Genomic DNA, 13,772 nt, shown 5'->3' on the forward strand with positions numbered 1-13,772 from the left:
ATGTCTGGACTCAAGCCATCGGGACCACTTTCCATGCAAGGGAACTTGGCCACGAATTATAAGGACTGAAACGTGTGTTATGGAAGAAAACGTGCCTATTATGTGGTTGTGGAGACAATTAAGCAGTTGGAGACCAAATATTAGAGAATGACTGCCCAAAAATTCTTAACTGTTTCTGATTATTTTCAGAACACTATTTAAAATAGCATTTATAACATAAATTTTAAAATGGCTTTGTTCTCTTTAAACCATAAGCTGACCTGTTTCAGTTCATATGACATCTTTATATTAGCAACGTTGAAACAAATTTGTGGTTACAAAGTGAACAATTATTGGCTCTGGTGAGATTTATAATTTTGTATAGGAAAAAGAACTGCAGATGCTGGTTTAAATCGAAGGTAGACACAAAATGCTGGAGTAACTCAGCGGGTCAGGCAGCATCTCGGGGAGAAGGAATGGGTGACGTTTCGGGTCGAGGCCCTTCTTCAGACTGATGTCGGGAGGGGGCGGGAGAAAGATAGGATGTAGTAGGAGACAGGAAGACTAGTGGGAGAACTGGGAAGGGAGAGGGGAAAGAGAGGGAAAGCAGGGACTACCTGAAGTTAGAGAACCACTGGGGTGTGTAAACTACCTAAGCGATTTTATAATCCTGCGCTCGGTCCGCATTGACCAAGCTGATCTCCATGTGGCCGAGCACTTTAACTCCCCCTCCCATTCCCAGTCTGACCTTTCTGTCATGGGCCTCCTCCAGTGCCATAGTGAGGCCCACCGGAAATTGGAGGAACAGCACCTCATATTTCTCCTGGGCAGCTTGCAGCCCAGTGGTATGAACATTGACCTCTCCAACTTTAGATAGTTCCTCTGTCCCTCTCTTCCCCTCCCACTTCCCAGATCTCCCTCTATCTTCCCGTCTCCACCTATATCCTTCCTTTGTCCCGCCCCCCTGACATCAGTCTGAAGAAGGGTCTCGACCCGAAACGTCACCCATTCCTTCTCTCCCGAGATGCTGCCTGACCTGCTGAGTTACTCCAGCATTTTGTGAATAAATACCTTCGATTTGTACCAGCATCTGCAGTTATTTTCTTATATTATAATTTTGTAGCTTCATTTAAGGAATGTGAGCCTGTTGGTGCTGCGTATCCTGTATATATTTGATATATATTAATATTATTATATTGATTTATATAGATGATATTTTATTTCTTGCACTTTACTTTCAGGCATTGCTATGTGGAAACCTTTCAGCAATGACTGATGTTGAAACCTCGTATGCAGACTTCATTGCCTCAGGACGAACGGGCCGAAGAAATGCACTGCACGACATCCTGGGTTCTCCATCAGGTGTAAACACGAGTGATTTAAGCCTTAAGTTAGCAGAGCTGAGTATTGAAAAAAAAGGTGAGGGTTAATCGTGCCACCGGCCATTCAATTGGCTGCGCTCCCTGTAGATCGGCTCTTTAATCATTGACAATGTATAATGGTGTTTTTATATGATGGACCATGCCAGGATATAACCGGCGGTTAAAAACATAGAAAAATAGGGTGCAGGAGTAGGCCATTCGGCCCTTTGAGTCAGCACTGCCATTCAATATGATCATGGCTGATCATTTAAAATCAGTACCCCGTTCCTGCTTTCCCCCCCCTATCCCTTGAATCCTTTAGCCCTAAGAGCTAAATCTAACTCCCTCTTGAAAACATCCAGTGGATTGGCCTCCACTGCCTCCTGTGGCAGAGAATTCCACAGATTCACAACTCTCTGGGTGAAAAAGTTTTTCCTCATCTCAGTCCCAAATGGCTTACCCTTATTCTTCAACTGTGAGCCCTGGTTTCGGACTCCCCCAACATCAGGAACATTTTTCCTGCATCTAGCCTGTCTAATCCTTTAAGAATTTTATATGTTTCTATAAGATCTCCTCTCGTCCTTCTAAATTCCAGTGAATACAAGCCCAGTCGACCCATTCTTTCATCATATGTCAGTCCCGCCATCCTGGGGATTAACCTGGTGAACCTACGCTGCACTCCCTCAATAACAATAGTCCTTCCTCAAATTAAGAGACCAAAAATGCGCACAATACTCCAGGTGCGGTCTCACCAGGGCCCTGTGCAACTGCAGTAGGACCTCCTCTCCTCTCATCCTTCTAAGGTTGGCCCAATAAATCTGTTGAGAGGTTCAGGTGATCGACTGTTTTTATTGTCATAGGTGCAGGAGAAGGCGCTTCGAGCCAGCACCGCCATTCATTGTGATCATCGCTGATCATCAATAATCAGTAACCTGTGCCCAACTTCTCCCCATGTCCCCCAGAGCTCTATCTAACTCTCTCTTAAATCCATTCAGTGATTAGGCCTCCACTGCCCTCTGTGGCAGAGAATTCCACAAATTCACAACTCTCTGGGCGAAAAAGTTTCTTCTCGCCTCAGTTTTAAATGGCAATAGACAATAGGTGCAGGAGTAGGCCATTTGGCCCTTCGAGCCAGCACCACCATTCAATGTGATCATGGCTGATCATTCTCAATCAGTACAATCAGTAAAATGTATTACTTGATGCAGCTTTACAGAAGCACTAAACACAACGCAACAAATAAATGTACAATCAATTGCTGCATGACCCACTGAGTCATTCCAGCACTTTGTGCCTGTCTTTTTACAATAAATTATGTTGATAATTTAGGTAACAAGACCTTAATAGTGCAATTATAAGGTGCAACCCTGCAGAAAGTCCATAGTAGTTCAGTGCTGAGATCAAGTCGTGGTGAGGGTGGTGTAGGTTCTTGAACATATCCCTGTTTATTAATCTCGTATGAGGTATTGTCTATTAATTAGGACTACTGCCCCATCTAAATTATATACTAAAACTCTTGTTTGTTTGTTTGTTTGTTGCTGAACTACAGCCAAAACGGTACACGATAGCACAACAATTTTAGGCCCACCTTACTCACCGTCATCCCTTTGGTGCTAAACGAAGCAGTTTCATTGAAATCGGTGTTATATTTTTAAAGTTATTCACATTTTAAAGTTTAAATCTACCTCCTAGGGAGGGAGGGGAAGGGAGGGAGGAGGGAGGATAAAGGGGGTTGAGGGGGATGGAGTGGGAGGGGGGATGGAGGGAGGGAGGAGGGAGGGGGCGGTGGGGGAGAGGGGAGAAAGAGGGGAGGGGGAAGGGGGGAGAGGGGAGGAGCAGGGGGGAGGAGAGGGTGCTGCACCAATGTAGGAGAGGTTTGGGCCCAACGGGTCCACTTGGTCTAGTATTATTTACAATGCATGGCGCTGGAGTATTCTCGGAGGATCGCAAGACTTTATCTTACCTTTTCTAAAATTGGATAACGATTCTGGATCTTTACTGGATGTGAGAAGTTTTTGTTATATTTTCTGCGCCAGCAGAAGCTGAAGACCTGCTTTTCTACATTGTATAACACATGGACCAGGCTCGAGCACCAAAACCATTACATACTGACACTTGCAATGAATAGGAGGAGGAGGTCCTCATGCCATCACTCTGGGTTGAATATGAATGAAAGCATGAAAGGGCATTGTGCCAAATCAGAGATGTATTGTCAGATAAACAAACCAGAATACTTTCACAGTGGCAGAAAGATAGGGCCCCTGAAGGATCAGAGAAATTGAACGGTACATGTAGAGTGATCGATGTAAGTTCAGTATTCAGGGGAGGGGCAGGGGGTGGGGGGCATATATAAAAGAGCTAGAAGTTAACATTTACAGAAACAAAGAACTGCAGATGCTGGTTTTTAACCAAAGATAGACAAAAAGTGGTGGAGTAACTCAGCGGGTCAGGCAGCATCTCTGGAGAAAAAGGATAGGTGACGTTTCGGGTCAGGAGCCTTCTTCAGACTGCAAAGCTTCAACATTTATAGTTGGGTGAAGCTCTGGTTTGGTCCTATCCTGTTCAGTTCTGCACTCTTGAGCCTCGGGAGGAATATTTTCTTCCTGAAATTAAAGATAATTTTCTTCTATTCTAGTTCTGTAGATTCTGAAGTGGCTAATGAATCTAATGTGATAGCTCAGATTCTTGCATAGACGGGGCTGGACGGAGGGATAACTGGGCAGTCTGCACGATGTTGCACTCCTGGCACTGTGTATGTTGAGCTTCCATGTGCTCCCAATGTACTCAAATGTTATTCCGTTCTCCTCTACCCAGAGCAGGGCTTCTTGGAAGTTAGTGGGGTTATTACTTTTTTTTTTGGAAGAAACTTTAAGAAGATCTTTGTCTTTTCCTTCCAAGCATTAGATCATCCCTTGCCGTTTTTGAATTTGAAATATGCTATGTTTCAGGAGCCTGATGCTGGGCCTGCCCACTAGTGCCAACTAAATGTCAGCAGGGCCTTAATATGATTGTGATAGATTCTTAAATCAATTTCCTCACGGTCTACTGTGTTTTTGAGGGCTGGATTACCTGCGGGAGGCACCTCAAGGCATTGGAACAATACAGCCTAGACTATCGGTGCAGAATCCTCTAAATCCACTGAAAGGATAAACCAACTAGGAAGGAAATATTGAAATCAAAAAAGGAAAGCAGAAAACACTCAGCAGGTCAGGCAGCGTCTGTGGAAAGACCAATAGTGTAATATTTCCGCTCATGGACCCCTAATCAAGATTTGACCGGAAACACTGGCTCTGTTGCTTATTCCATAGATACTGCCTGAGCTGCTGAATGTTTCCCACAGTTTAGTTTGGTTTTGCTTAGCTTAGTTTAGGTTATTGTACCGAGGTACAGTGAAAAACTTTTGTTGCATGTTAACCAGTCAGCGGAAAGACAATACATGATTGCAATCGAGCTATTTACAGTGCCCAGATAGATTTAAAAGTGTGGGGCAATTGTAATATGTGATTGTAGACCTGCTTCTGTGGCTAACACACAAATCGTCGCCTGGATTGGCTACCATCTTGGATTTTCTGTTTTTATTCCTGATTTTCCAGCATCTACCATTTCTTTTTCTTTTCAAGGAATTGTTAGCTTGGAATTGGCGCAGTAACCAATCTTCCGAATTACATCAGGGTTAGAAGATTTATCTTGTAAAGAAAAGTTACATGGCTTAGGGTTGTATTTCTGTGTGTGTGTATATATATATGTGTGTGTATATATATATATATATATATTTTTTTTTTTTAAATAACAATTGAATCATGAACGTTGTGCTGATTTAAGGATGTGACGGGATAGATGGAAGGAACGTATTTTCCTCTGGAGCTGTGACTGGGGTATTCAGAGAGCTTTAAAATTAAAATCAGACTCCTCAAGGCTGACCCAGACAGCATTACTTAACAAAAATGAAAGGGAATCTGAAGTTCTTCCCCAAAAAAATTAGTTAGAAAAAAATAAGTTGCAGATAGACACACAATGCTGGAGTAACTCTGCGGAAAAGGCAGCATCTCTAGAGAGAAGGGATGGGTGATGTTCCGGTCGAGACCCTTCCCGGAATCTGAGCACAAAACATCTGTGGAAGGAACGCACAAACGATATTTCGGTAGGGGGCCGGGTTGGGATAAAGCTGGAACAAAAAGAGCTGGAGATGGGGCAAAGCCTGTCAAATGATAGGTGGATACAGGTGAGGGGTTGAGAGGCTGATTGGCAGATGGGTGGAGTAAGCGACAAAGGCTAGAGGTGAAAAAGAGACAAAAGGAACATTCAATCCAACGGTATGACTATTAATTCTCCACTTTCAAGTAATATCCCCTGTATTCACCCCTCAACTTCCCCTGCCCCTCCCCAAGTTTGCATACCTTTCTCCCACCATCCTAGTCACTCGCCTCCTTTCCCTTCCTCTGTACACTCATCTACTATCCCAGAATCCCATATTGCCCTTTCAACCCTCCCCCCTCTTTCCCCAGCCCCTGTTCACTTCCACCCAGATCCCTCCCTCTGGCTTCACATTTCAATCTTCTTCTTCTTCCTTCCTTATCTGACATCCCTTGGCCTCCTTTTCACCCCCTACCCACCATCACTTACGCTACCCATCAGCCATTCACACCCCTCACCCCCTCACCTGCATCTAACCAGGCATTGCCCCACCCCATGCTCTCTCTTTTCCAGCTCTCTCCCCCCCCCCCCCTATTCCATCAGTCCCGACCTGAAATATTGTCTGTCTATTCCCTCCACAGATGCTGCCGAACCTACTGAGTTCCTCCAGCACGTTGTGTTCTGGATTAGTTACTCTGTAGCGACCATAGGGATTGGTCCTGAGAGTCGAACCCTCGGATTGGCCAGCAAGGTCACATGGTGGTGCGACCATAGGGATTGGTCCTGAGATTCGAACCCGCTGATTGGCCAGCAAGGTCACGTGGTGGTTTTGGGGCGCAAAACCAGTCAGTGGGAAGAGAACTTCGATGTGAACAGTTTGAGTTAATGGTTGTCTGTAATCTCGTTTGTTATCCTTTGTAATTGAATATTGCTGCCGCAATAAACTTCTTTAACAAAGTACAAGCCTCCAGACTCGCCATAACTCACAACTATTTTACAAAGTTGTTCATCTTCTCCAAATAACCTACTTTGGTGTTTGTAATTTGAAAGTACAATCTTTGATGCCATTAATGGCCACTAATTAAATTCAACTGTTCAGTACATGAATGCACAGCTATTTTATGTAAATAATAATATGAATCACTTGTAAATGTTGATTTAATTGTAGAATTTAACCCTGATTAGACACAACCATTGGGCAAGGATATTGCGTATAGAGAACTTGCATAACTATAATAATAATGAAGTACCTTTATTGCCATCCAAAAACATGTTTTTGGATGAAATTAGTCAACAATGAGAGGTAATAAAAAAGAAAGCAATAAAACACACATTCACACAAAAACAACATAAAACAAAAAAACATCCATCACAGTGAGTCTCCCCCAGTCACCTCCTCACTATGATGGAAGGCCAGAATGTCTTCTCTCTTCCCTGCCGTATTCTCACGCGGTCAGGCAGTCGAAATTGCCACGTCGGGGCGGTCGGGCGGTGGAGAATCCCCCGGCCTATTCCAGGCCGTGCCGGACGGTGAAAGGTCCGCAGCGGGCCGACCCATGCCCCGCGATTCGGGGCGGACGAAGACGCTGCCGCTGCCGGAGCTCCCGAAGTCGGCCCCCATCCAGGGACCTGCGAGCTTCAGACGTCCACAGGGCCCGCAGCCCACTGCCGAAGACTCCGAAGGCGAGTCGCAGCCGCACACCCAGCGCCACCATAGCCTCCGAAGACAGCCAGCTCCGCAGGTGGTGAGTACAGTCCGCGGGCTCTGCGAACCAGAGCCCCAGGCGGTCTCCGCTGGAGGCCGCCAGCTCCAGGTGTTTGGCTGATGATAGGCCGCAGCGGGAACGGAGACACGATCCAGAAAAAGGGTCGGGTCTCCGTTCGGAAGAGACAATTTTTATAGTCCCCCCCCCCCCCACACATAGTACACAACCACAAAAAAAGACTACATCACATAAATGGTATAGTATGCAAAAGATAGACAAAAAATGCTGGAGTAACTAAGTGGGTCAGGCAACCTCTGGAGAAAAGGAATAGGTGATGTTTCGGGTCTTGACCCTTCTTCAGACCAATGCAGATTACATGCAGATTAGCCACAATCTTGTCATATTAGGCAGTGGTTTGAGATGAACTCTGACATGCTTCCACTCCAGGCTTGCATGTTGTGACCTGGGCGATGAGCCTGATGCAGGACCTGTAGAAGCTGCCACCGATTAGGTAGGAGGTTACTGAACGCCTACTCTGTAGGTAGTTTCTTGAGGTGGCGCACTCCTTCCATGAATGCTGGACTTCCACCTGCTCCTGTGAATACATGAGGTCTCAATGCCATCCAAGGTTTGAATGCCCCTTCGTAATATTCCGCTAGCTTTGCTAATTACTTGCTGTAGCAGCATCTAAATCATTTGCAATTCATGTCCCCCAGGACACTTGGACATATTTGCTTCTATCTCTGCATTTATATAATATGCTTCTTACTTCTTCCAAAATAAACACTCACACGTTTTACCCACATTATATTCCGTTTGCTAGATCCTTATCCACTTACTTCAATTAGTCTATTTTCCTTTGTAACCACATCATGACCCCGTTACTTTCCTGCTTATCTCTGTGTCAATGCCACGTTTGGCAAGCATGCCTTCAGAGCTTTTATTCAAGTCATTAAATTGTAAGATGTTGATACCCAGCACCAGACCCTGTTGCACTCCACTCATTGCACCATGATAATTGAAATAAGACCCATTTATACCTACTTTCTTTTCCCTGTTAGATAGCAAATCATCTGCACACACCAGTACGTTACCTCCTACACAATCAACTTTTGTTTTCTGCAATAATCTTTGTGGTACTTTATCTGACGCCTTCTGCAAATGTAAGTACGCCTCATCCACTGATTTCTCTTTATTTATACTAAAGTTGTATTCCATCATGTTGGGAGGAGAACTGCATTGGAGTTCGTTATCCTTACTCCTAGCCAACAATACCTTTCATATTCCCAGAGGATTCCTTTCTTTCCAATCTTGATATTGAAGTTACCCAGTTGAATCAGTTTATCTTCCCATGAGGTGAGCTGAGTGTTTTTCAGGCTGGAAGACCTCCTTGCCTACATTCAGATACTAATGACCATAGTGTGCTGGTTTCATGTCAGAGGTGAGGGTCATGAGATAGTCATTTATCCCACAAGGGCTAGGGTTCTTGACAGTAAAGCTCACCCTATAAAGATAGCTTTCCCCTCCCAGTTTTCCTTTACAGAAGTGGGTGTACCCACCACTTTGTTCTTTGAGCTGGCTATTCTCTCAGGTCATAAGTGATAGGAGCAGAATTAGGCCATTCGGCCCATCAAGTCTACTCTGCCATTCAATCATGGCTGATCTAGCTCTCCCTCCTAACTCCATTCTCCTGCCTTCTCACCATAATCCCTGACGCCCGTACTAATCAAGAATCTATCTATCTCTGCCGTAAAATTATATTTAGTTAAATATTAAGGGTAGGCACAATAAGCTTTGGCTTCTGCCTACACCTTTTTTTCAGTCAGAAAATATCATGTGTGATTATGTTGTTTTATTTTTGATACAATGATTTCGCACTATTTAACTTTCACAATTGTATGGTCAATCTGTATTGTATTGACCGGAAAATAAATAAATAAAATTAAAATATTTTTAAAATATCCAAGGACTTGACCTCCACAGCCTTTTGTGGCAAAGAATTCCAGAGATTCACCACCTCTGATCTTCTACCAGATATTTCTTGCCCTCCACCAAACCCCATTAATCTACCTATCCTCCCTTGCTTCCCGTTGCTTGGCCTCCTTGCTTTTTTGGACCCCTCTCTCTTCTCTTCATGGATCCAGGCTCAAAACCTATTTCTACTCCCTTGCATTTGAGGCCCTCTGAGGGGGCGCTGTGAACTGTTTATGTATGTGCTGTTATGTTTGCGTACCATTGTATGTTCGTTTCTTAATACCTGAACTGATGTACAGCACTTTGTGCTATACAAGTAAAATTGACTTGACTTGACTTGGATCGCCTCTTCCCACCCCTTCCCCCATTCCCTTACCATGCCCTCACTCCCTTTCTAGCCTTACCAAACCCGTCCAAGAAAGCTTGTTATCTGCAAGAAATTAAAACCTCTGTTAACCGCTTGAAGATGTCTGAAGGACTTCTTGTCCCCTGTGGTTTCGTCGGAGTCTCGCGCGGGCTCTTTAAGTCCACGCCCACACTCCATGCTATCCAAGTTAGTATCATGCTATCACCTGGTGTGCTGCAGCCCAAAGATAATCGAGCAGAGCAAGATAGACCACTCGACCTTAAAAACCATAGTATGTCACGGCGCCATTTTAGTAGGCAGAAACTTGCAGAAACATTTTAAAAGAAAAATAACAAAAATCTGTGAATTGATAGATGAGATATATTCTGCATTTTTATGGTATCATCACATATACTGTTTCCCTAAAACACTGATTACACTGCGAGAGGCATAGTTTTGCTTACTAAAATGGCGGAAGTTACACTCCTTTGCGTACTACACTTCAGTATAGGCTATTTCGATGGAGTGGTTCATCTTGCTCCTCTAGTATCTTTGCTGCAGACTGATTGAGTCCCATTGTCTTCTTTGCCAGTCGATGGGGTCAAATTAGTCCTCAACCCAAGGGTGGGCTCACACCTCCCTGTGACTGGAAGCTGCAATCTTATAGACTGGGATATAGACGTTATTTAAGTGCCCCTCCTCCCGTTCCTATTATACACTCTGCCATACTGTTTTTTATTTTTTTTATTGTACAGGTGGTTCTGCTATAATGCAAAGATTGTGTTGCTAAGAAGCCATGCATTATCGAAAAAGCTTTTGTGTCAATAGGGAAAAAAGGGGTTAGGGGTGAGAGAGTTACAGACTCACAATAACATTTTTTTTTCCTAGCAGGATATTCAAAAATCAAGGACGCTGTAGTTGTTTTAAGTTTATTTTTGTTATTGCAAGCTAAAAATACTAAAGGCTGAATGTTATATCATAAGTGATGTATAATTGGCATGGACCTAAATATTCAAAACCCTTTAGTTTTTCACTATTGTTGATTAATTTTTAATTTTTACGTATCAGATAAATACTGAGACTATGTACTGAATTTTTTTTGTAAAGTCTGTATTTGCCTAGCTATAATTAATAAAACAGTATGATGCAGTATACCTGCACAAGTGTTAATAGAAGCACTCGCTGGTCACTTTCCATGGTGACCTGTGGTGAGACTGACAGACTGTGTTTATTAGGATACATTGGTGTCTACTTATTGCATGAGGTTACATGGAAAGTTTTTTTTCCCCCCTCACTGTTTTCCCACAGAAATGGTAAAATCACTCTTCTCGGCTAGATCTTTTCAGCAGCATTTGTAAATATTTCTAACTTCCTCTTCCTTTTTATCAGAAGGGGATGCTGAGAAAGAAACACAGCCAACAACAAACCAACCTTCTGGATCTCAGGAGACACAAGAAAAGATCAAAAGCTAATCTGTCAGAAGCTTCTGGAACTTGTTGATTCTGCTCGGCACTTGAGTTTCCTAACGTCATCAGAGATCACAAGGAGAGAGCTTAAGAATTTGGAAAATGAGTACCTTCAAAGATGGGCATTCAGCATATAGACCATGTCGTGTGTGGACTGAATATAACACAAGATACAAACTGGATTCTACCTTTCTCTTCCTCAATGGTTGAAGAGTTGTTGAACTGAACTATTTAAGCAAAAGAATGTGATTTATAGGTCAATTACATTTGCAATTAGTTTTGGGAGGATGATCTAACCAATTGAGTATCTTTCTGGTTATTACAGTACGTCAATTGGTCAAGACAGAGTATCCTATTACATTTAAGGAAAAAAAGATTTGGTGATTCATAAAGGAATACCAGGTGGACAATAAGCTCTATAGTGGGAATTATGATAAGGTTTTCATTTGATATTTGGAGGTGACCAGACGTAATGATCTACTGATGTCCGAGTGCTCTCACTCCTGTTTAACGGAATGCATGCCAACTAGAAAGTGTGTTTGGTCAAATGTAGTGAAAAGGATAGAACTTCTGTAATATAACTGACCTACATGGTACTTGCAGTAATTATTTGTAAAGATTTGCTTTAAAGTCATTGGTGTTGTACAGAGTTTCCATTAGCTTACTAAAATGTCAAAGTACACCTTGCTGGGCATGTCTGGCTCTTCTTGGGATCTTGTAGTTCACTATATAGCAACTGTCATATTTATATGCCAATCATTCCCAGAGACACACATAGCTAATTATTTAATTTGTAAAATATTCCTTCATCTCAACACCAGAGTTTATGGAGAGCAAAACTGTATTGGAAGAATTCCCTTTGTCAACGATGACTTTTGTCAGCACTAATTTAAATATTAAAAAGTAATGATATTATAAATTAAACATTGCATGTGTATTTATAGATGTTTTCACAGGATTAACTCCTCAAGTTGGCAAAGCTCCGTACATGCTTTCAATGGAATGTCTCCCAGTAACACCCTGCAATGTACTGTGCTATTTTCATCTTGGTTCTGACAATACAAGTTTTTACACCTTTGTTAATTAATGGACTAGCCTGTTGAACAGAATATTTGAACTAAACTCTATTATTTCTAATGGTAATTCTGCTGCAAAATTGGGAACTCTGCCGTGTAAAGTAAATATGTTGCTCTTCAGCAAACTTAAAAGGAAAATGTACATCACATTTCTAGACTTTTAAAGATCTTTCTTTTCCAAGATGCAAGTAATTATTATATGTACTTTTAGAGCTTTGTAAACCTTTGATACACTTTCCGTATTTCTTTTTTATCTGTCAACCATTTGAGATTATGAAATATAGTTTTACTGAAGATTGTGAAAAATTAACCATGTACTCTTTGCAAATTAAGTGTCAGTTAACCTTAAACATCATCTTGTGAAACATGTGGCTATGGCTGTAATGCATAGTTTTAATTCTTCTATTAGCATTTTGATTGCTGGTTATTTTTTAAAGCCTAGTAGTTGTATAAGCTAATTTTGCACTGTTATCCTAATAATTATCGTAAGACTGTTAGGAGGAAGCTTCAGACAATGAATGAAAATAAGCAATTTAAATACAAGCTAGTTGAAGGTCTTGAAGTACATTGTTTGTCAGTATAAAACGTGTATTTTTATGATTTCCCACAGACAATGACTAACATGTTGGTATTCTAGTTTAGTTTTTTTCAGTGAAACCTCCAATGTTCAACTCACTTTTGTATATATTTTTAGTGCCCCTTTGTATTTTAAAATGTTCCTTTAAACAATTCAAATAAAATCCACGTGTAATTGTGATCCAGAGAACATATCAAATATTTTTTGAAGTCTTTTGGTGGATGTACATTTCCATTCAGTCTTTTTAACAGGATCAGAATTAGCCCGAAGAGATGGTGTAAAGTGGGCAATTTGCAAACTGGCCCATTGTCACACATTTCTCCTCATGTTCATTTACACTAAAGTCAATGGAAGCGAAAATTGAAAGTTATGTGTAAGGGGCAACTGATATCACGTTGCCAAAGTTTTAAAATTATCATTGGTGTCCTGCATTATTCAATTAATTTGATCCATGTGAAATGAGAAAAAGTGGTTGGAAAAAGCAGTTACCAGCTGCTGGTGATTGTATGTTTAGTATTCTGTACGTATTTTCATGAAATAAATTTGCACTTGTGCTTATAAATGTGAAAGAATTGGCACCTTGCTGTAGTGGGCATACACCTCAGTCTCCACACACTATGTGGCACCCAGACTTCAAACATCTGTCAGATTGCTCAGATATTATTGGTAATATATTGCCATAAACTGCTAATCATCAATCATAGCAGTAAAAACTATACTCCACAAGTAACAATACTAATAAGAGAAAGTTATTTTTCTTCTGAGCATGGTAAGTGCTCAGCAATTAATCTTCTGCACAATGGATTCCAGACCACCAGCACAATTCTCTCACTGTGAGCTTTTCGATATTGCAGGCCTGTGTTGGCGTCATTAAGCAATGCCTGTATTATGCCACTAACCAGTTTGGGTGGCAATTGCCTTTCTGCCTCAGGAAAAAAAAATCAGATTTTTTATAGATTTAGATTTAGAGATACAGCGCGGAAACAGGCCCTTCGGCCCACCGAGTCCGCGCCGTCCGGCGATCCCCGCACATTAACACTATCCTACACACACAATTTTTACATTTACCCAGTCAATTAACCTACATACCTGTACGTCTTTGGAAATCTTGGAAAAACTAACTCTCGAGGACAGCACAATGGCCCAGCGGTAG

At 42.0% G+C, this 13,772-nt stretch overlaps 1 protein-coding gene across 2 annotated transcripts in view; it reads left to right on the top strand.

The window, feature by feature from the left end:
- Positions 1–13,147, top strand: part of pkia (cAMP-dependent protein kinase inhibitor alpha) — a 93,727-nt gene extending 80,580 nt beyond the window's left edge. Inside the window, exons 2-4 of one of the 2 annotated variants that reach the window (XM_078398191.1) lie at positions 1,221–1,398; positions 8,242–8,343; positions 10,893–13,147. In XM_078398191.1, coding sequence (XP_078254317.1) covers positions 1,248–1,398; positions 8,242–8,343; positions 10,893–10,972 — 333 coding nt within the window. In that variant the 5' untranslated portion in view covers positions 1,221–1,247 and the 3' untranslated portion in view covers positions 10,973–13,147. Of the gene's footprint in view, positions 1–1,220; positions 1,399–8,241; positions 8,344–10,889 lie in introns of both variants that reach the window. The other variant, XM_078398192.1, reaches the window with a different exon arrangement.
- Positions 13,148–13,772: the final 625 nt, after the last annotated feature.

This window comes from Rhinoraja longicauda, chromosome 4 (assembly GCF_053455715.1).
Source record: "Rhinoraja longicauda isolate Sanriku21f chromosome 4, sRhiLon1.1, whole genome shotgun sequence".
Classification (NCBI taxonomy): Eukaryota; Metazoa; Chordata; class Chondrichthyes; order Rajiformes; family Arhynchobatidae; genus Rhinoraja; species Rhinoraja longicauda.